The sequence below is a fragment of the Exophiala bonariae genome (assembly GCF_035927105.1).
Source record: "Exophiala bonariae strain CCFEE 5792 chromosome Unknown scaffold_54, whole genome shotgun sequence".
NCBI lineage: Eukaryota > Fungi > Ascomycota > Eurotiomycetes > Chaetothyriales > Herpotrichiellaceae > Exophiala > Exophiala bonariae.
In genome coordinates this window covers 22,463-44,598 of record NW_027042529.1, presented here as the reverse complement: position 1 = coordinate 44,598, position 22,136 = coordinate 22,463, and the positions used below count along the sequence as shown (strand labels likewise).

Here is a 22,136-nt window from a genome sequence, read left to right as displayed (position 1 = left end):
CAGTAACCCACCTCACATATTCAACATGGGCATCAAAGGTAAGTGATCTGTGATGTTTATGGTTCCGATCTCCAACTCTAATCAATCCAGGTCTTTTGCCGCTCCTCAAATCAATCCAAAAGCATTCAACCCTTAAGCAATTCAAAGGGCAAACCATTGGAGTTGACGCCTATGGATGGCTTCATCGAGGTGTGGTTGGTTGCGCCTTTGCGCTGGCACTCGGCAAACCAACCACCATCCACATTGATTTTGTCCTGAGCCGAGTACGCATGCTTATGGACTTTGGAGTCGTTCCTTATCTGGTTTTCGATGGAGACAATATCCCCAGCAAAAAGGGCACAAACGCCGAACGACACAAAAGAAGGGAGGAAAGCAAGGCACGAGGCATGGAACTACATAAGGCTGGGAGGACTACACAGTCGTACCAGGAGTTCCAAAAAGCTGTTGATGTGACCCCTTCAATGGCGCGTCAATTGATTGACGAGTTGAAAAAGCTCAATGTTCAATATGTTGTTGCTCCCTACGAGGCTGATGCCCAGCTTGTCTATCTTGAGCAAAAGGGAATCATTGATGGCATTCTCTCCGAAGACTCGGACTTACTCGTTTTTGGAGCGAAGCGTTTACTTACCAAATTGAACCAGTACGGCGAGCTTATCGAGTTTCAGAGAAAAGATTTCTCGATTTGTAAGGAAATTAGTTTCGCAGGATGGACCGACACCATGTTTCGACAAATGGCCATTCTCAGTGGTTGCGATTACCTAACAAACATTGAGAGATTGGGTCTGAAGACAGCACATGCATATATTCGCAAACACAAAGAAGTGGAGAAGATCATCAGAATGATTCAATTCGAGGGAAAGCTTGTGGTTCCGGACAAATACTTGGAGCAGTTCAGAAACGCAGAACTGACCTTTCTACATCATCGCGTCTTCTGCCCTTTGCAACAAAAATTGGTGTTCCTGAATGAACTTGGACCAGGCGTTGTGGAGTGCGACCTACCATTTCTGGGTCCGGATGTTGATGCTGATACAGCTGTTGGAGTCGCATGTGGTGACATCGATCCTTTCTCGAAACAACGCCTTCACTCGGTCGCAAGAAAGGAGTCTGGGAGAGCAGCTCTTGCCGAAACCAGGGGGCAATCATATACTTCTGATCCCGGGTTAAAGGCAGGAAAATCGATCGAAAACTTCTTCAAGCCATACCGGCAGCCCCTTGCAGAACTCGACCCTAACAGCCTCACCCCATCTCCGTCGCAACAACGCCTATTACAGCGTAGTCAAAATGCTACCTGGGAGCCAAGACTGGTCTCGTCAGCACCTGCTCTGCGTCGAACTCTCACAACGTCGACGCAGACGTCCAATTCTCAGGGGACGGATCGATCTGTGTTCCTCATGAGAGCGTCGACCATGTCAACATACAAGCCTCCAAAAAGACAACGATTATGCTCAGATTCAAGCGAACTATCAGCCAACTCCGAGGTGCAGCAAAGTCGCTTCTTCTCCTCCAAGGTTGTAGAGGCAAGTCCCTTGGCACAAAAGGTTACTGCTCGCAGGAAGACTCGCAAATCTGGCTTTGATGTTTTCTCGGATGATTCTATTGATGATATGCTACTCCTGGAAGCTGAGAAGCACCAACTTACAGATAGCGAGAAGACGTATACGCAAGATCAGATATGTGATGTGTCCACACCAAATGCAGACAAAACTCGCACGAGTGAGGAACTAGAGACTGTACCTCAATCCCAACCGCGCACGTCCTCGCGACCAGCGACCAACAAAGTACAACGAGCGGTCGGCGGCGAGCCTCAAAAAGGTGGTAGAGCACGCGAGGTGAGCCGGGAAGAAGAGCCTGGACAGTTTGAAGATCTATTGGAGTTTCATGTTCGAAAGCAAAATGACGCACTGAATAGCACTGGTACTTCTGAGATGCGCAGGAAGAACGTTCAGACTCCCCAATCGACCTCAACTCGTGGGTCTCAGGGTAGAACATTTTCGGCTCAATCAGGCGAAGTGCAACTGGCGGCACTCAGTAGCCTGCCCAAAGCGACGAGTGTGTCGAGCTTCTGTGAAAAGTTGAATATACACAAGACATTTTCATATCAGTCGACCACGACCCAGCAATCAGCACTTAGGAATTTGGGTGGACGCTGTGAGCAATCATCTACAACTACCAAGAAGGAAAACCGACTAGTGACCACTATCCAGCGTAGTGTGCCACATGATGTATTGGCGGTGAGTGAACATCAAGGTGAAGCCTTACAGGCATCGATCGTCGTGGCAGTACCTGGTCCAGACAGACCCAAGGGAAGCGAAGATGAAATAATACCCAACAGCGAAGATGAGAGCTCACAGGTGGGATCACCCATCAGATATCCAAGACTTGACATTGGTGCATTTGCCTTCGGTCGTTGAAAAGGATTGACGGGTTTCAGGTTTCCGGATCAGGGTATTGCGAATTATGGTTTTGAATTATCATTGATTGTTTGATGCAAGGCGTAAAGGTGATGTGGGATATTTGGATTGGCTGCCACTCTGGATGAAGTGCAGCGCTGGGCATGAAAACTCTGGAATTATGTTGACCTATTCTTGGTTACTATACCCTTGACCAAGTATCTACAGAGTAGGGTCGACATTGTTGCGGTCAATTTGCTAGACTGCAAAATCACGCTTCAGTAGCATTAATTATGCATGGCTCTAACTGCCCGGCCAAAGTTGTTGCAATTTCCAAAACCAAGGTTCAAGCGATCTTCTGTCTTTCGGAACAAAGGCCAGACTCGGAATTGGAGCCTGCCAGAAAACCCAAGAGGGTGACAGCAAGCGACGTCATAGTCAGGAACCCGAACGAGCCGGACGACGGGTAGCCCAGGTCTATCCGCAGGCACTAAACCATTTGTGGATAAACCCAAACAATGGGCTTGGCAGTCGTGCCAGCGACATTTTTTGGCGGTAAGCCTCGCAAGTGAGTTTCCTGCCACCACATTATTTAGATCACAGACCAACCTCACGAATTTTCAATGGCCACTCAGTGAATCATCATGGCAATTGGTGCCGTCGATCTCCAGTCTCACATATTACCAGAACTAAGTCAAGCTACGCTTCTCCTCTCCTCCTCCCTCTCCATCTCTTCCATTATCTCTCTGCAAGACTCACATAGCTGACCATTGCATTCCCTGGTGAAAACAGACTAGAATTCTCGAAGCATTGCATCGGTCTTCCATCTACACAAGCAGTGTAGTTTCAACATCTCTCAAACCTCTCAATTTCTATCCTCCACCCGGAACGGACCCTCGAATTTGACTGCACCGACCGTCCAGCGATCCAGACAGTTTCTCAGATCTATTGCCCTGTGCTGATTGTCAACACTGTCCTCCGTCCGCACGGACGGCCAACCTCACCAATCCAAGTCTCACAATAGAGCACAGTTGAGAAATCATGGCACCTAGATTTGCAACAGGATGGAGGAAATTCGTTCCATTCATAGGGTACCATCATGTGCTCATGATCTTGATAGCAGTGGCAATTATCCTGCTCTGTAAGTGCACAAAACTGTCAAACATGAGAAATCCATCAGGCTGACCGATTCCCTAGCATTACTCCTGGCAGGATGTTCTTCAACCTCTCCCCTAATACCTGGAATCTACCTCATCTCGCTATACTACCAACAATACCCTGCCATTTTCTCCACAGTCCAAGTTGACCCGAGTGTGTCTACAGCGATAGCCAACATTGTTGGAAACGCGGACCTCAACGTACGAGTGGGATACTTTGGCATCTGCATAAGGGTTGACAGTGGAGCATGGATGTGCAATCAGAACTCGACTGCGCTCGCTGATCTGGTCAGCATTGATCAAGACCCGCTCAATCTGATTTGGGTGGCCAGCACGTTCAAGAACGCCGTGGTCTTCCCATATCTGATCATCATCGCCATCGTTCTCGCCTTCCTGACTTTCATACTGTTGGCAACATTTCCGGGATGGCACACCAGCATGAGCCCGGATGGATCCGAGCACGAAGTTCGACCATTCCCGTCAAGGGCTGTCTCTCAAGTTGCATTGGCCACCATATTTATCGCATCAGTTTTTGTCCTGGTGTCGGTAATGTGGCAGCACACGGCTGCTGTGGCAGCGAGTACAGTTGCTCAAGACCTAGGGAACGGAAGCGTTAAATCCGGCGTGGGTACGGCGGCAATGGTACTGGGATGGTTCGGATTCGGCCTCCTAGTCGTTGTCACCCTCGGATTGCTTGTGATGATATTGAGTATCCAACTGCTGGATCGACTGACTGATGATGTATGAGCTCCTTTCTTCGTCCACTCTTACCATGATGAATTTCAATGCTAACAATGCTTCCAGGACTGAAACAACTGTACATGAAAGATGAAATTTTGAGCGGCATTGGGCGATTGCGACTATTATTTCTTCATTTCCTTGCACACCGCAACAAGGACAAATTTTTGTACCACAACACCTCGTTGATGGGACCGGATACCCACCACTCCAGGCGTTTGACATAGAGAAAAGATTGTGACTCCGAATTTCTTTTTACCAGCATCTGGTCCACGGGTTTTGAGGCGGCGACCTCAGCGGACACAAATTGTCGATTTTTCTCCCATCAAATGGTCTTTCAGATGATGACAACCAGGCGGCTTCTTGTCAATAAGCATTACATCGAATCCCAAAATCCCGCACAAACTACCAACAACAATACACGACTTGGATGAGGGTCGAGGAAAAGAGCCCCGGATCCAAAGAATCAGAATGACATATGGTTACGGCTATGCTTATGGATAACACGACATTCAAACGGCATTGGGGACGGGGTAATGATGGGACGGGTGGTTTTTTGTAGCTAAACTCACACATACAGACATACTCATGAGACACGCTGCAATGTGATGCAATGCGATGGTTGAGATGTGTTGTGTCGATGTGTATCTTCGAGACGAAGACACAATTCAACGAAATGTATATTCGCTCCTTCTCGAACTCTGCCTTTTCCTCTCTCTACTATCTCGATATATCGCTCTGTCGCCATGCCGTCCTATTTAAAAATCTGCATGGTACCTAAGTACATCCCTTGGAGTGTCCCATTTCAGGGACTAAGCAAGCACCATATCTATTGCGTTGATCGGCCGTCAAAGTCGATATCTCTGCAGCAATAAATAGCCATTCCCAGCGAAATGCGGGGAAAGTCCACCACGAATATTTTTATTCTCGGAAACCTGAAATGAATATTTTTCTCCACTTCCACCCACACTTCGCTATTCAACCACAGCCTGAACCCTGGCAGTGAGATCTCACCTGTATCCATCTACGTCCAAGTCTCGTTCCAACTTGAAGAAAAGAAAGCTTGAAAAAAAGAGAAACCAACCGCAAGGCCCCCTATCCCCCAGCTCGAAATCCAAAAGCGACCCAATCCCTCCCGCCACAGCCCAGCACGAAGATGGCCACTGTAGGAACCAGCAGCAGTGACGACGCGAAGTCCCACGCCGCCGGCAGGACGGGCAGGCTCTTCGACGGCCTGTCGTTACCGGCGTCCGCGGATTTCCACGTGCATCTGCGCGACGGCGAGATGATGGCGGCGGTGGCGCCGACGATTGTGCGGGGTGGTGTCGATGTTGTGTTCGTTATGGTAAGTGAGTCCTCGCTGTCGTCAACTCTCTTTCTTCTGCTTTGCCAAAGGCTTGTTGGTTTGCCCTTGCTGGGTTTTGCTCCTCGGGAATACGTGAGGAATAGGTGGTGGTCTCATTGGGTCTGTGGTTGCTGGTCTAGAGATCTTGGGTCTGCTGTCCCAGGCACCGATGGTCTTGACGTGCAGTGGAAAGCAACGGTGGTTCCATTCGAGCTTGCGGTTCGACAGTGGCCAGTTTGCAGTGGGATGTCAATGAATGCTTATGAAAGCTTCATTCTTACATCAGAATTCGAAGCTAGAAACCACTACTCCTCAGCCTTTTCTGCTCATTTCGTACTGGAAAAACGCCTGTTGAATGCTTACTGACTATATGGGTGCTTATCTACAGCCCAACTTGGTACCGCCCATTACAACGGTCGAACACGCATTCGCCTATCAGCAAGCCATTGCGAAACACACCGATGCGCAGACTCTCATGTCTTTGTATTTACACCCGTCCATCACACCTGACACCATCAAGCAAGCGAAAAAGTCTGGTGTCATTTTTGGTGTCAAATCGTATCCGGCAGGCGTGACGACAAACTCGGCCTCCGGTGTGGTCAACTACGAACAGTTCTATCCCGTCTTTCAAGCCATGGAAGAAGAGGATCTAGTGCTCAACCTCCACGGTGAAGCACCGCCAGCTGATGACATAACGGTTCTTAACGCCGAAGAAGCTTTCCTCCCGACTCTGTTCGATCTGCACAAGCGATTTCCTCGATTACGAATTGTTTTGGAACATTGCACTACTGGAGCGGCTGTTGAGGCTGTGGCCAAATGTGGACCGAATGTCGTTGCGACCATTACCCCCCACCACATGTTTCTGATCATTGATGATGTTGTGGGCGACCCGATCAACTTCTGCAAACCTGTTGCGAAACTTCCTGCTGACAGGCTGGCATTGCTCAAAGCAGCCACAAGCGGTAATCCCAAATACTTCCTCGGTACAGACTCAGCCCCGCATCTATTGGGAGCCAAGAGGGGAGGTTTGGACATGCATCAAGTTGGCAAATGCGCTGCAGGAGTATTTACACAACCATACGCGACACAGCTGGTACTGGAGGCTTTCGAAGCTGCCGTTGCCAAAGGAGTTGTCAAGCAGGAGCAGTTGAACCTAACCACCCTGGAAGGCTTTCTCGGCGACTTTGGCCGCAAGTTCTATCGCGTTGAGCCTAGTGGAAGGAGAATCAAGATCTCTGCCAAAGGCGAACAAGTGGTTCCGAGCATACAGGTTGGTGGATCCAATGCTAACAGCAGTGGTCAAGTGATTATCCCATTCCGACAGAACAATCCAATTTACTCCTTGGAGTGGACATCATAGGTCAGCAAGTTCAGAATATTTTACTACCTTCCAAGCCAAATGAGTCGACGAATGGACTGGAAGTTGCACTCTCCAATTTTGCGTCCTTCGCCGGGACGACTGATGGTTGAGCAAAGTCGAAGAATTTCTGGGTCAATAATGCTGCAGCAACGCTAACATTAAGACTGTCCACATCGCCCAATGTCCCTCTCGCGTTGGGTATTGAAACAGTGCTGTGCATGTATGGTCTCCAGAACTTCCGGGGACCAGACTTTTCGTTCCCAAACACCAGCACACAAGGGTGGTTAGACAGCGCACCCTCTATTCGTGCATTGGGAGAGACGTTGTCTTTGGTCGGAGGTGGAGCAGCCGCGGTGAAGAATTTCCAGCCAGAAGCACGAGACTCAATCAAGAATAGTCTTTCATTTTTGATGGTCAAGACGGGCATCAGTTCAAGGGCACCAGCTGATGCTTTGATGCTTACAGGGGAAATTGGTGAAGTCCCATGGTCCGGAATGATGATGGCATCAACGCCCAAAAACCAGGCAGATCTGACTATAGCACCAAAATTGCCAGGGTTTGTGACACCGTCCAGCAAAAGGACGAACGGATATTGATTGGGAGGTCGACTGGAGGGAATGGTACGATGATTGCCATTGAGGCGAAAAAGATCATCGACGCCAGTGTCAAGTGGGGTGCTGTTGGACGGAACTAACTGCAGGTCATCTTGCTTCGAGACGACGGGACCGAGAGCATTGATTGATAACCTCGGAAGGGGAGATACCTCGAGGATAAGACCGCCGTGTGGACGTCTCCCAGACAGTTTATTGAATGTATTGAGTGCATCTGTCCCACGTAGTTCTTGGATGTTGACCTGTTGGTGTCGAGCCAGATGATGAATCTCTTCTCTCGCTACGGTATAGCTGGTAGCAGTCTCAGACTCTGGATCGAGTTCTAGATTGGACGAAGAAGGCAAGCGGTATAGGTTGTAGATCTTGCGGCGTCTGGCCCTTAGGGCGGAGAGAACTGAGAATGTTCCATAAAGAAATTCCGAACTCGCAGTAGTGTACGAGATGGAGGAAATGAAAGAGGCAGGGGGCTCAGAGCTTGACGAGGATGGGGACGAGGTTGATTGCTGGTCTTGGTTGTGCTCTAGAACTTGACCCTTCTGGCGATGGCTCGGGAATTGGTGGCGTCTATCATGCCTCAAGGCCGAGTCTTGCTGTTTGCGTTTACCATTCTCGATGGCACGGGTGAGGGATATGGATCGAGTGAAAACCAGTCTGGCGGAGAATCTAGCAGGAAGTCCTGGGTTGAGAACGTTATGAGAAAAGGATTGCATCCAGCAAGGCCAGTACTACCCGCAGTACTATTTCCAGCGATGAAGGTTTTGATAAAACACCACTGTGGTCTTTGAATCTAATTGATCAATGTTTGAACAACGATGGAGCATGAGTGCATACAAAAACTTCTGACTGGGGAAAAGCGCGCTGCACGTTGGCCCAATCTAGCAACCTTAAATGGAAATTGGAGAAGGCACGCGTCGAACTGCGGCATGAAATCTGAGGCCCATGTCAAATCCATTTCATCAACCACCAACTCACTTTGCACCTCACTCACTTTTGGTGTCTGAGTCGCGGTCACTTCTCTCCCTCCATGCCTCCCTCCGTCCTTGCCTCTTGCTCCTTGGAAACTCGAATCATATCCGTGGCGGTTCTCACCCCACCCTCCGATCCCCATGCGCCCTTTGCGCCTTTGCGACTAGCATGCGAACTTCATCATGGACTCACTCGATCTCTCTGCATGGGTTGGCAAACCACCGGAGCGCCCCAAGATCATCGATCCATCCCCCCAAGAAGAGCAGATTCTGGTATCACCACTGAGCGATGATTCCGACAATGCCCCGCCTCCACCCGCCGCCTCTCCATCAGATTCCCCTAGTGAGGTTCGCTCCATTCACGACGAAGACAACATCCACGCCACCGCTCAAGTCCAGCTCGACACAGATTCGGAATCGGGTTCGGGTGGTCCCGATAACAGCCTCGAACATGTCCCTCTGCATACACAGGAGAACATATTCATTGACATCCCAAGTCTATCAAATGAAGAGAAAGAAGAGTACAAATTTCTCCCCGGCCACTTCAGCTTGCGGAAGATCATAAGTCAACGTGGGGCCAGTCAATACCTAGTATCTCGTGAGAGTGGTGAGCGGAGCATCCTATCATCACGTCAAGTTCGTGACCTTGACCAAGGCTCCGACGTCTTAAGACAATTTCACAAGACAGGGCGTTCCACTCGAGACAAGGCCAATATCAACAAGCCTAACAGCGATGGACTCCTCGACTGGACCACAATCAATTTCTCCGACTCCGATCCGGAAGTCCGCGGACGACGGGACAAGGTGCAGGATCAAGATGAGTCCGACGAATCCGGTTCCGCAGGCACAAACTCTGCCTCAGATGAAGCGTCAGATGCAGATCAAGATTCCTCAAGTCATTCTCCAGCCCGTGGACGGAGATCTGCACGTTTGAAAGGATCCAAAAAAATTGGTTATCAAAGACAAGAGTCAGACGATTCTGACGTACAACCAAGAAGAAGCGCCCGGACGCGTAGGACAGTGGCTGAAGCGACTGAAGAGAGATATCCAGGCAGGCTCCGACGAGGAAAACCTTCCTTAAAGTCTTCTCCTGAGCCAGAGCTTGCTACCAGAAGATCAGCGAGAACAACTGAAAAGCCTAGACGTTCCATGCGTGAAAGACAAGAGGACGACATATCCAGCCATGAGGAACAAAAGGCCGGGCCAAAGATCGTCGCCGCGAAAGAATACTTTGATAGGATTCCTGAAAACGACCCATTTCGAAGACGCCATCGTCAAGAATGTGATACCTGCTATTTCAAAGGCGATGGAACAGTCAAAGGCCCCTTGGTCTTCTGTCAAGGTTGTACCTGTGCCTTCCATAAGCAATGCCTTGGCTCTCGAGGCAGTCGAGACCACTTGGTCACCAAAGTGGGTGAATATCTCTTTGTCCTCCAGTGTCGCCGATGTATTGGATTGGCTCATGAAAAGGATCCCTCGGTTCCTCATCAAGGAGTTTGTGTGGCGTGCAACAAATATGGACCCGCAACGAAGCCTCTTCGACATCGCCTCTCTACTCATCAAGAGCAATTACAGCGAGAGGAGAATGGTGGCAAAGATCCCATCACAATCGTCAATCCAAATACAGTAAACAATGTCTCCAACGTCTTGTTCAGATGCTCTCAGTGTGTTCGTGCTTGGCATATGCACCACCTCCCGGAGCGCAAGACGAACCAATCTGCAATGGAGGAGGATGATGGGAATGAAGCAATAACCGAAGCCCAGCTGGGTCAAAAAAGATTCGATTACTACCACCGATCATGGAAGTGCAAGGATTGTCTCGAGAACCAATATCAGATTGATGTCCTTGTAGCATGGAAGCCAGTCAATATTGAATCTTACATTCCTGGCACTACAGTTGATCAGATGCCGGAGATTGAAAAAGAGTATCTAGTCAAGTGGCGCGCACAATCTTACTTTCGCACAAACTGGATGCCGGGACTCTGGGTATGGGGCATTGCAGCAAACGCTATGAAAGCGTCCTTCATGAAGAAGCCAGAGAATCAACTACCCAAGATGTCGACGACTGATGCCATTCCAGAGGAGTTTTTTCGAATTGATATCGTTTTTGATGTTCGTTACTCGAGTATGGTACGGAACAGCTCGAAAGAAATTGACCTAGCTCGCGCGAAGGAGGTCGATACTGCGTTTGTCAAATACAAAGGTCTCGGGTATGAAGACGCCATTTGGGAGAAACCTCCCGCCTATTCAGACACCGAACGCTGGAATGACTTTCAATTTGCCTACACAGACTATGTAACGAAACTGCATCTCTCAATCCCGGTACAAGGATCTTTACGAAGACACCTTTCACAGATCCGAACACAGGATTTTCAGTCTGCCTTGATACGGAAGCAGCAGCCTCCTAATATGACCGGCGGTGAATTGATGACGTATCAGCTTGAAGGCTTGAATTGGCTACTGTACCAATGGTTCAAGAATCAAAATGCGATACTCGCTGACGAAATGGGGCTGGGAAAAACCATTCAACTTGTGGCATTTTTTGCCTCCTTGGTCCATGACCACAAGTGCTGGCCTTTTCTGGTCGTCGTGCCAAACGCCACAGTTCCCAATTGGCGCCGTGAGATACAAAAATGGGCCCCTACTCTGCGAGTCGTTACTTATCATGGCTCATCAATGGCCAGGAAGCTTACCCATGACTTTGAACTCTTTCCAAAGGATAAGGACGATGACGGCCACCGAGACCACAAGAAGAGATCTTCTGAGGCAAAAGACATCAAAGCTCACGTCGTGATCACCTCGTATGATTCTATCATTGAGGAGAAGACAAGGCATAGTCTCATGAAAGTACCTTGGCAAGGACTTGTTGTCGACGAAGGCCAACGGTTGAAGAGTGATAAGACCCAAATCTACGAAATCCTGTCCAAATTCAGATTCCCATTTAAGGTGCTTCTGACAGGAACGCCCTTGCAGAACAACGCCCGCGAGCTCTACAATTTACTACAATTTCTTGATAAGAGCTTCAATGCGGCAGAAATTGAGGCGAAGTACGCCGAATTGACACAGGACAATGTAGCAGAGTTGCACGAGACATTGCGCAAATTCTTTCTACGAAGAACTAAAGCGCAAGTCTTGACATTCCTACCACCAATGGCCCAGATCATCATCCCTGTAACCATGTCTACAGTACAGAAGAAAGTTTACAAGTCGATACTGGCCAGGAATCCACAGCTGATGAAGTCAATCTTCTCACGAGACCAGGAATCAGGGGGTAAGGAGCGGCATAGTCTTAACAACATCTTGATGCAGCTGCGGAAGACTTTGTGCCACCCATTCGTCTACAGTCGAGACATTGAAGAGAAGACCAGCGACACCGAACTCGCTCATCGGAATTTGGTAGATGCATCATCCAAACTGCAGCTGCTGTCACTTATGCTACCTAAACTGCAAGAACGAGGGCATCGTGTACTCATCTTCAGCCAGTTCCTTGGCAATCTGGACATCGTGGAAGACTTTTTGGATGGTTTAGGTTTCCAGCATCGCCGAATTGACGGAACCATCAATTCAATGGAGAAACAAAAGCGCATCGATGAATACAACGCACCCAACTCACCCTACTTTGCCTTCCTACTCTCAACACGCGCTGGTGGGGTTGGTATCAACCTGGCCACAGCTGATACCGTGATCATTATGGATCCGGATTTCAATCCACACCAAGACATTCAAGCACTTTCTAGAGCTCATCGAATCGGACAGAAGACCAAGGTTTTGGTGTTTCAAATTATGACGAGAGATAGCGTTGAGGAAAAGATTATGCAGATAGGCCGGAAAAAGATGGCATTGGATCATGTGTTGATCGAACGCATGGACCGCGACGATGATGCAGGTGATGATCTTGAAACGATTTTGCGACATGGCGCGCAAGCCTTGTTCGAAGACGGGACCGCGGACGAGGACATTGTGTACGACTCTGCGTCGATCGATCGCCTCCTTGAAAGATCTCACATTGAGAACACCAAGATCAGCGACGAACAGTCGGCCGAATCACAATTCAGTTTTGCGCGTATATGGACCAACGAGAAGGGTGTGCTAGAGGACGATTTTCAACTCAAGACCGGAACAACTACGCCGAATCCTGGGATCTGGGATAAGATTTTGGAAGAGAGACAAAGAATATTCGATGAAGAGCAAGCTGCCAAAGCGCAAGCCTATGGTAGGGGTAAGCGCAGAAGAGAGGTAAGCAAGAAGCTTGTGATGGGATGGAGTTGTTGGATACTGACACATAATAGGCGGTGGATTATGGTACGGATGGTGGAAAGGGCAGCCCTGGACACAAGCGTGTCCGGCGATCGGAGGTAGTGGACCATGAATATCAGGACGGCGAAGTCGAATCAACGGATGATGATGATGATGATGATGATGATGATGATGATGATGATGATGATAATGATGATCTGCGCGGTGAAGACACCAACGACATGAAGCGCAACCCACGGGCACAGAGAGGTAGAGTGAGACCCAGCCCTAGGAAATCCCCAGGACTAATGTTGGCATAGCCCGGCCTTTCAAACGCATACGAGTTCCCCTTGGACAAGCTCCCGTGTTTAATGGAGAAGGTGGATATGATTTTGGATATGTGTCGCAAATGCCGCCGATGCACTGGTGTTCTGCATGCGGCGAGCAGCATGCTATGGGTTGGTGTCGACTCAAGGTTGCTGGGGTTGAACACTGCGGACTGTGCGGGCTTGCTCATCTTGGACACGGTAGAACCTGTCCACAGCTGAATGATGAGGCGCACATTACGATGATCCTGCAGACGTTGAAGGAGAGTACGGAAAGCAAGGAACATGTGGATGAAGCCACCAAGTACCTACGAGTGCTCCGGTCGGAACTTATACAACGAAGACGAGCGAAAGAACGGAGAGAACAAGAAGCAGTGATACGTCGACAGGCACAGCTGCTGATGAATGGTTCGGAACAACCTCATTCGAGGCACCTCCCTAGCTTGGATGGCGGAGCGGCTTGACCTGCTGAGGAATGAATTACCAATACAGATGTGCTGACGCGAGCTCAAATGAGAAGCTCGGATCGCAGGGATTGCTGTACGTTTATGCTCGAACAAGGCTGTTGGTGCAGACCAGGCGCAATCCTGAAGGGTTGAAGGTACTTTCCTAGTTGACAACAGGTCATTGAGAACGGAATATAGTAGTACAGCTACTGTAGATGATAGCCCGAGTTTATGGCAATCCGGTCTGATCAGCGTCGGAATGGTCTTGGAGGATGTCGCCAGGAAAACCAAGAATACAGAATACAAACAACCATATCGAGTACGGTACGTGCACGATCTCGTTGAAATTCAAGATGGATCCTTGTTTGCGCACGTGCAAGGGAGATGAAATCTTCCTCGGTAGCAGCAAGAAGATGAGACCTCTCGACAACGATTGTTATGTATCTGCCACCTGCAGACGATCAGGGGATCTGTCGGTAACAACGTGGTCGCGCGGCCAGACTGCAGTGGGGTGGAGTGATGAAACAGCTGTTGAAACGGTATGTGAGTCGATCGTGCAGCGTGCCGGCGTTAGAGGGAGATGGACGATACGAGCTACGGATAGTTGACCGGAGTGGTCATGGCCTTACAGGCGAGCCCACCGTGGCCGAAATAGGGATGCGGTGCCTGGGGAGTCTAGTCGGATTTGAGTTGGGGTTCCCTGAGTCACCTACCTTTAGGTACCTACCTAGGTAAGTAAGGTCCCTACGTCGTATGGTAGTGAATGCCAAATGATGATGACGGACTCGAAATGTGTCTTTGTTGTTGCACGCTCTCCTTGGCTCCGAGTCTGCCAGTATTAATGTACCATTGCCATTGATCGACATTATTGTTATTGTCAACATCTTTTATGCAGGGCATTTTTCCAAGGCTGACAGCGATGTCGTATCACTTGGAAACTATCTGATTAAACTCCCACATTCATTGCCTTGATGTAAGCTCTGGTCAAGCACGTATACATTTCCAAGGTTCGATAAAGATTTTACATGATCGAGATTCTCGTTCTCGTATCTCATAGAAACCAAAAAGCTATGACTTCACCATCTGGATGCACCGGCAGTAGGTGCCAAATGGCGGGGATGATGGTGGAGTCATTATTACGAGTCACCGGAAAGTAGCAGGTAAACAAAAATAGCAAACTTGATGGTTACTGATGGTCCCTTGGATACATGGGAAAGCGTCTTCCATGAACAAAGAACATTACTCATTCAAATAGTCGAACCGCATTCCGTATTCATCCTCGATCCTTGAAATTAATTGCTTATTCCTCATAGCCAGAGGACTTGGACCAACGGTTCTTGTAACGGTGTTTGTCTGTAAATGGCCGGCAAGGCAGGATCCCGAATCCAGGCGTATCAGGTGTGTGAATGGGATGCTCCCAAAGGCCAGGAGCCCACCGAGTGCAATTTCCTTGGGTTTGGGCTGCGCCCCAAAGGAAAACGCGCGTCTCCCAGAACAGAGACCTTTACCCAGGTCGGCCATCCACGTGACCAGCCCTTGGCATTCTGCGACACCTTCTTTTTCTCCCCCTGCCACCATCTGGTCCCCATCTCCCTCTTCCCACCAACCATCTCTTCCTCACCACTCCTCCGTCGCCCCAGATCCAAGACACAACCAGCCGAGTCGACCGCCCACTCATCGAATCCTTTCTCCTGGTCTAACCTCTCCCTGGTCACATCCACCAAACAACCGACTCCCGGCACCAATCCTCTCCTACCCTACAGACTACATCACGGAGCACGGTCCCCATCCTCACCCATCCTTGCTCTCTCTCCTTCTCAAACCCGTCAAATCTTGTATCTCTTCTGTTCCAGCCCCGTTCGTCACCACCTTTCACCCTTCACCCTTCACACACGTTCGCTATTCAGTCCTCGACATCCCTCTTGCATCACCTTTTGGCAGAGGTTCATTGACGGCTCCTTTGTTCGCATTCTCCCACAATCGAACAACACCATCGTTTTCATCATCTTGTTGTCCTTCCTTTACAACTCGCCAGTGTCGCCACTCGTTCTAATTGGGGCTGTCCAACTTTTGCTCTCCCAACCTCCCGCCTCCGAATCAATGACACAATTGACAGCAACTACTTCTTGAACACCAACCCTCCTTCGACTACCACCGTCTAATTGTAGTTTCTTCCTCCAAAAAACATACACATTATACGACTTGGTCGGTTACTGAGCTGGTGTCGCCCTGGTTGGCGCCCTGTCCTGTTACCACCACCCTCCCCCTTTCTACCATCCGCGTTGGTCGGCAGTCGACAACCATCACAACAACCCGCCATCATGCAGTTCCGATCAAGCTTCTCCCACCTCATTACTCTCCTCACAGTTTTGTCCCTCTCGCCCTTGATATCCGCCAAAAACATCATCGAATCGAATTCCTTAAACTCGTGCAAGGCGGGCACAAACAACTTCACTGCAAGCTTGTTTAATGTTTCTTATACTCCCGACAGTGGTGTGGTCCTTGTCAACATCAATGGCGTGTCATCGATTGTTGGATACATCAAGGCCCAGGTCGAACTGATCGCTTATGGCTTCACCATTCTCAACCAGACTGTCGACCCTTGTGACATGGGCCTGGCTGGTTTCTGCCCTATGAAGGCCGGTCTCCCCATCACCCTCGAAACAACTTTTACTGTGGGCAACGATATTGCCAAGAATATTCCAGGCATTGCATACAGTGTACCCGATCTTGATGGTGTTGTTCGGGTCTATGTTCATTCCAAGGATGACAATTCCATCATCGCATGCTTGGAAGCCGAGTTGTCCAACACGAAATCCGTGTATCAAGCTGCCGTTGGCTGGGCTACCGCTGTTATTGCCGGCTTGGGTCTGGTAACAGCTGGCATCACCTCAGGATTAGGACATCCAAACACTGCCGCTCACGTGGCTGCCAATGCGGTCTCGCTCTTTGGCTTCTTCCAAGCTCAAGCTATCATTGGTATGACTTCGGTCTCTATGCCCCCAATTGTGCAATCATGGACACAGAACTTCCAATGGAGCATGGGTATCATCCGAGTCGGCTTCTTGCAATCCATCGCAACTTGGTACCAACGAGCAACCGGTGGCACTCCCACTACCTACCTATCAACCCTGAGCTATTTCTCCGTGCAAGTCCAGAAGCGTTCCATCAGACGATCTCTCGATGCCATGGCTTCTTTTGCCAACGCCGGTCTTCGATCTTATGCCAAACGAGAAACATCGACAGCAACAGACAACGTCAAAATCGTTCGTGGGATTGACAGGGTGGGTTTCCGTGCCGGTATCGAACAAACCAATATCTTCATGACTGGACTGATTTTCTTCGTCTTCATCCTTTTCTTGGCTGTGGTGCTTGTCGCACTCTCAAAGGTCCTGCTTGATAGCTTTGCCAAGGCTGGTTGGATGCAATCCGAGAGATTCTCCGAGTTCAGAAATGGATGGAAAATCGTCATCAAGGGCATCGTGTTCCGATTGGTAAGTCTGGCGATCCATAATGGCTATTTATTTGGTGTTAACTCTTGTTTTTAGGTTCTTCTTGGATTCGTCCAAATGTCGATATTGTGCTTATGGCAACTCATCGAACGTGACTCGGCTGCTGAGGTGGTCCTCGCTCTCATCGTCTTTCTCTCGATGGCCGGTGCTTTGGGATTTGCCTCTTGGAAAGTCATCTCCCTCGCCAAAAAGTCGGTTGAAATGCACAAGAACCCAGCATACATCCTGTATTCCGATCCCGAGTGTCTCAACAAGTGGGGTTTCCTCTATGTTCAATACCGCGCTACCGCTTACTACTTTGTTGTGCCTTTCTTGGGATACATTCTCTTCAAGGCCATCTTTATCGCCTTCGCCCAGAAATCCCCTGTTGCTCAGGCTGTTGGATTGCTGGTTGTTGAAGCGGTTGCACTGATTGGTGTCAGCGTTCTGAAGCCATGGATGGACAAGAAGACAAACATTTTCAACATCTCCATTGCCTCAGTCAACTTCCTCAACGCCATCTTCCTCTTGATCTTCTCTGATGCATTTGGTCAACCGCCTATGGTCTCTGGTGTGATGGGTGTTATTTTCGCCCTTTACAACATCATCTTTGCCGCGGTCCTACTTGTGTTGGTTCTCATTGCCTCAATTTACGCCATCGCTTCGAAGAATCCTGAGGTTAGATATCAACCTATGCGTGATGACCGAGGAAGTTTCATCAAATCTCAAGCTGCTCTCACAACAGAGTTGGATGCTCTAGGTGCTACTGCCAGAGGCAGTGGACAAGTCTACAACAATGACAAGACCGTCGATGACGATGATTCTCTTTCGGGCGAGTCTACCATGAAGCAACAAGCTGCGGTATCTCAGCAATCCATGACCCAGATGTATCCCAGTCAGGACAATGGACGACGGGGACCACAACAGTCTTATGATCAAGGCAACAACGGCTATGGCAATAATGATGGCTATGGTGGCTATGGTGGCCGACCAACAACAAATCAATCATATGACCGCAGCAACAGCAGTCTAAGCAACCAGTACGCTCCACCACGATCTGCTCATTCAGGATATGCACCTCAATCGGGAGCATTCCGTCAACAAAACAATGCCAGTCCTTGGCAACGAGGTGCAGGATATGATTGACAACACTCGGGCCAGGCTCAAGTAGAACATCAGAAAAACACCCATAATGCTCCTGGTGCTTATCTTGAGCGGCGGGGCAGAACAGAGATGAATGAGAAGCAAATGGAGAGTGGATATTGGGATCGTGAATGGTGGAGAGATTATAACCATGAAGTCTCTGAGCGACACGCTGGAGGGCAAGCTCCGTACAGATGAGCCTTGTCCGCCCAGCCGTGTCCTCGAGAGCGTTCGATGGAAAAAGGAAAAAAAAATAAAACAACCAAGGTGTGGTAGCGTCGAATATGAAAAAAGACGACGCTAGCCTGTATATCTGGTATGTGGAAGATTGCAGCCTGCATCAAAAGACAGGCCACCACAAATTCGACGTGGAATAATTCCCAATAGAAAGAATCCACGCAGAGGAAGGAAACCATCCAGAAAGGTTGCATTAGCGTCGGGGTTCTGACTCGGCTTGCGTTTGAAAACCCCCCATATTCATTTTGTTACACCAAAGGCTATTATGATGAGACACGCGAGAACAATACAATTGCACATTCTATTCCAATTCATTCTAGTAGCCGTCTTCTGATTTCCTGGGACATCGTCTTATTTCGCATCTGTTTCTGACATGAGCTCGGTCAGCAGCAGTGGCAAGCAATCGGATCTCGGCGAGCGAACGCATTGGCTTTGGATCGTGTGATGCAAGCAAAGGCAGGAGAGGAGGTGAGAGAGGGAGGAGAGCAAACTGCGTGACAGCGTTGTTTGTGCGCTCTTGACTGTCGGGGACGATGGCAATCCAGGTGATGAGGAGTTTGTGGTGTGTTCTTTCCAGATGAGGATGCATGTTCCTCACATCGCATCGTTTGACTGACCGGCAGAGTGACAGTCCTGAAGTCCCAAGGTACATACATAGTGTCAGTCATCTACGATCCTTCTCTCTCTCTGTACATGTCTGCGAATGTTCTGGGCAGAATGTGTCAAGATCTATACATGAATATCTAGAGCGAGCCCTCTGGTGCGCCCTGGCGTGCCCTATCCAGTCCAGCCTGGCCGCACAGCCTTGTGCGATCGATAGGAGGAAGTTGGCTCTCCGACAAGGAAAGCGAGTTCTTCTACCACACCAGGAAACTTCAGTACGAGTTTTCTCTCATGTTTCGACATGGCATTCCGTCATCTCCATCTCACCTTCTTTCCAACAGCAGATACAGTGACTGTGCAGGGTCTGATAAATCGCAGGCTCGAGGTCATGCTAACGCCTTTGGGACGGCGCTAAACTATATACGGAAGTTTAGCCGACTGACATTCACGACAACGTGAATCATGGCTCTTCACGGGTGTCAACGTGATCTTGGACCCTTGGGATCGGTTGATATTGATCTTCAAAATCTCTATTTACTCTTCCGTCTCTCTCTTTCGTCTCAGTCGGAACTTTACCGATCCTGAAGACGGATCAAACATCAGCCGATCCCCTTACAGCATTGGGAATACTCCATTGTTTACTTCAAGACCTTCACACAATCATTCCTCTCTCAATAGCACCTCTACCCCGCCGACAAAATGACCGGAAAATAGAGAGAACAAGACCTTGACGACAAGACTGTACTCGAGAACACCACTACCTGTGACATGAACATCGATCAAGGCTACGAAGGAGACGATGAAAGCGACGGTGAGCCACGAAAGAAGAAACCAAGAACGATCGGTACACATACCCCGAAGTCATCAGATGCCAGCGATCACGTCGGCACAGTCAACAAGGCAGATGAGAATGGCATCTGCAATGCACGCAAACTAAAAGTAGATTTCCTCGATCTACCTGCAGAGATTCGGAAAAAGCTCTACGACATCTGGTGGGACGAGTCACCAAAAGATTTCTCTAAAACAGGATGGAACATGTGCCGCCGCTGCACCAAGATCATCAATTCCAATTACGGCGGTGAATCTGCCAGATGGAAAGAAATGCCCTGTCCCTGCATTCCAAAGGAGGTCTACCCTCTGAGCCTCCGCCTCGTATGCAAGCAGCTATGGCGAGAGTCGACACCATACTTTCTGCGTTTTCAACGGGCCTCTGTGTTGAGGATCAACTTTCAGGACAACTTTGAGGATGGAGAGGCTCCTTTGGATCATGGCCGTGTGCGATCTGACTGCTATGTTGAGACAGAGTGGACACTCGGAGGCTGTAGAAAAGAGCAACAGGGCTCCTACGATGACGACTTTGCTGTCACCTGGCATCCTGAGAAGTGTTGGACAAGAACCTCTCCTCAGAATCCACTTGCAGCCCCACGTTTTTGACCGTGTAACTAGGGTTCACAATGGCTGGCCCAATTACTCCACGCAAACCCCTGCTCAAGGGTGACGAGAGTGATCTCCTCCCGGCGGACAGTCCAGTCATAACCAAAGATGCGCTCTCAGTCCTTGCTGTAAGTTTCATGCTTCCTGTTTGACGGTAGAGTGGATGCTGATCCATAAACCATGATGGCAGTGGGGCACACAGTTGATGAGCCGATTGAAGTCAATGCCGCTCAAGGAGAAAGAGGCCCTACTGAACTTCTACCACCGCTGTACCGTTGCGGCAGCGGATTCGAACAACGTCGAGATCGTCTCAGACCCACAAGTAAACGATGATGAGGGTGAAGAGGAGGACTCAGACACTCAGAGTGACTCCTACTCGGATTCCGATGGTGACTTTGTCGGCAGCAATCTTGGCCTGACACGTTCGAAGAGTCGTGGCCGCAAGGCAGGAAAGGAAGATGAGATTTCCGACGGCATTCGGCCTTGCTGCACTTGTATATGCTGGAGGACCGGAGTACAACTTCATTCTTCACTACTCGCGAAAGCGTGCCAGACTACCATCCGCCACAGAATCCAAGCCAACATGCCTGCGTCATGATATCTTTGGCTATGGCAGGCGATATCTTAAACAAGGATTGCCTGAGAAGCTGATGGTCAATATCCACTGCTACCCATTTCTAACCCGCGAGTATGCAACTATCCGGCCTCGCGTGAATAGGTTGCTCTTGTTTGAACAGGCCGATCCCGCAGACTATACAAAGATAGTCGAAGAAATCTGGCATCAATGCAAACTTTCAGCGAGGAGGATTACAAAGCGGTCGCGAAGCGACTACGCGAGTTATAGGCATGAGGAAGACAACAGCAGATCATTCGGCAAGGTCATTGTGCGGCTTTCCAAGATGGAGCTGGACTCGACGTTTGACTTTGAAGATGCCAGGGTGGAACAACGGGCGAAGGGGGTAAAATATGGTCAACCTGTTTGACACTAGTGAAGATTGGTCCTTCTTTTCTGATGACGAGGCCATTGAGGATGGCGACGATATTGAGGATGAAAGCGAAGCCGTGTCTCTACCAGACAGCAGCGAATCTGAGGAGGAGGTAGAAGAAGAGCCTCAGCGGGAATGGTACGAGCTACCTCACATTCGTGAGGTTGACAGGAGTTGGGATGAGGAAATTGCGTTGGGTAGCGATGCGTCCTGGAGCTGCAATGACCATTTCTACTCTGATTACTCTGATGACTGAAAAACACAGCCGACACGAATCAAAATGAGTTGCTTGGGTGGCTTGCTCAATTTCCTGCTCACGCGGACACACTGTACTAGACACATACTTGAGGCTGGTGAGAATTGACAGAGATAGAGCTATATCCACATGAGCCATCCCATGTGCTTCCAAAGGCATCAGAGAGCCGTCAGAGCTAGAATACATACCCAAAGTGAATTTCACTTTGCTTCACACAATATGCTTGCTTCTGTCGACTTTCATGAATACATCCTCGTGGTTGCACAAGATGGTCAGACCAAGTCAACTTTCATTTCAATACATGCCTCCAATAACATAGAGACCTATTCACTGTGGAGGTCGTTTAGTTCCATCGTCTCTCGTGTTTACCCTCCGGCGTAATGACAGCCGTCAAACGAGGCTCGCCAGCCCC

At 49.3% G+C, this 22,136-nt stretch overlaps 8 protein-coding genes across 8 annotated transcripts; 7 read left to right on the top strand and 1 right to left on the bottom strand.

The window, feature by feature from the left end:
- Positions 1-25: 25 nt before the first annotated feature.
- LTR84_011349 (uncharacterized protein) lies at positions 26-2,411 on the top strand (the record flags this gene model as incomplete). The annotated part of the gene is made up of 2 exons (XM_064854882.1): positions 26-38; positions 91-2,411. The coding sequence occupies 2 exons, from the start codon at positions 26-28 to the stop codon at positions 2,409-2,411; spliced, it is 2,334 nt and encodes a 777-aa protein (XP_064700018.1).
- A 1,020-nt stretch (positions 2,412-3,431) lies between these two features.
- On the top strand, positions 3,432-4,294 carry LTR84_011348 (uncharacterized protein; the record flags this gene model as incomplete). Its single annotated transcript, XM_064854881.1, has 2 exons — positions 3,432-3,531; positions 3,588-4,294. The coding sequence occupies 2 exons, from the start codon at positions 3,432-3,434 to the stop codon at positions 4,292-4,294; spliced, it is 807 nt and encodes a 268-aa protein (XP_064700017.1).
- A 1,147-nt stretch (positions 4,295-5,441) lies between these two features.
- Positions 5,442-6,990, top strand: LTR84_011347 (uncharacterized protein; the record flags this gene model as incomplete). The annotated part of the gene is made up of 2 exons (XM_064854880.1): positions 5,442-5,630; positions 6,019-6,990. 2 exons carry the CDS (start codon positions 5,442-5,444, stop codon positions 6,988-6,990), a joined length of 1,161 nt encoding a protein of 386 aa, XP_064700016.1.
- Positions 6,991-7,000: 10 nt separating this feature from the next.
- On the bottom strand, positions 7,001-8,311 carry LTR84_011346 (uncharacterized protein; the record flags this gene model as incomplete). The annotated part of the gene is made up of 1 exon (XM_064854879.1): positions 7,001-8,311. The coding sequence occupies one exon, from the start codon at positions 8,309-8,311 to the stop codon at positions 7,001-7,003; it is 1,311 nt and encodes a 436-aa protein (XP_064700015.1).
- A 438-nt stretch (positions 8,312-8,749) lies between these two features.
- Positions 8,750-13,350, top strand: LTR84_011345 (uncharacterized protein; the record flags this gene model as incomplete). The annotated part of the gene is made up of 3 exons (XM_064854878.1): positions 8,750-12,802; positions 12,856-13,077; positions 13,123-13,350. The coding sequence occupies 3 exons, from the start codon at positions 8,750-8,752 to the stop codon at positions 13,348-13,350; spliced, it is 4,503 nt and encodes a 1,500-aa protein (XP_064700014.1).
- A 2,545-nt stretch (positions 13,351-15,895) lies between these two features.
- LTR84_011344 (uncharacterized protein) lies at positions 15,896-18,211 on the top strand (the record flags this gene model as incomplete). The annotated part of the gene is made up of 2 exons (XM_064854877.1): positions 15,896-17,068; positions 17,123-18,211. The coding sequence occupies 2 exons, from the start codon at positions 15,896-15,898 to the stop codon at positions 18,209-18,211; spliced, it is 2,262 nt and encodes a 753-aa protein (XP_064700013.1).
- A 1,605-nt stretch (positions 18,212-19,816) lies between these two features.
- Positions 19,817-21,080, top strand: LTR84_011343 (uncharacterized protein; the record flags this gene model as incomplete). Its single annotated transcript, XM_064854876.1, has 3 exons — positions 19,817-20,432; positions 20,495-20,610; positions 20,673-21,080. 3 exons carry the CDS (start codon positions 19,817-19,819, stop codon positions 21,078-21,080), a joined length of 1,140 nt encoding a protein of 379 aa, XP_064700012.1.
- A 368-nt stretch (positions 21,081-21,448) lies between these two features.
- LTR84_011342 (uncharacterized protein) lies at positions 21,449-21,724 on the top strand (the record flags this gene model as incomplete). The annotated part of the gene is made up of 1 exon (XM_064854875.1): positions 21,449-21,724. The coding sequence occupies one exon, from the start codon at positions 21,449-21,451 to the stop codon at positions 21,722-21,724; it is 276 nt and encodes a 91-aa protein (XP_064700011.1).
- Positions 21,725-22,136: the final 412 nt, after the last annotated feature.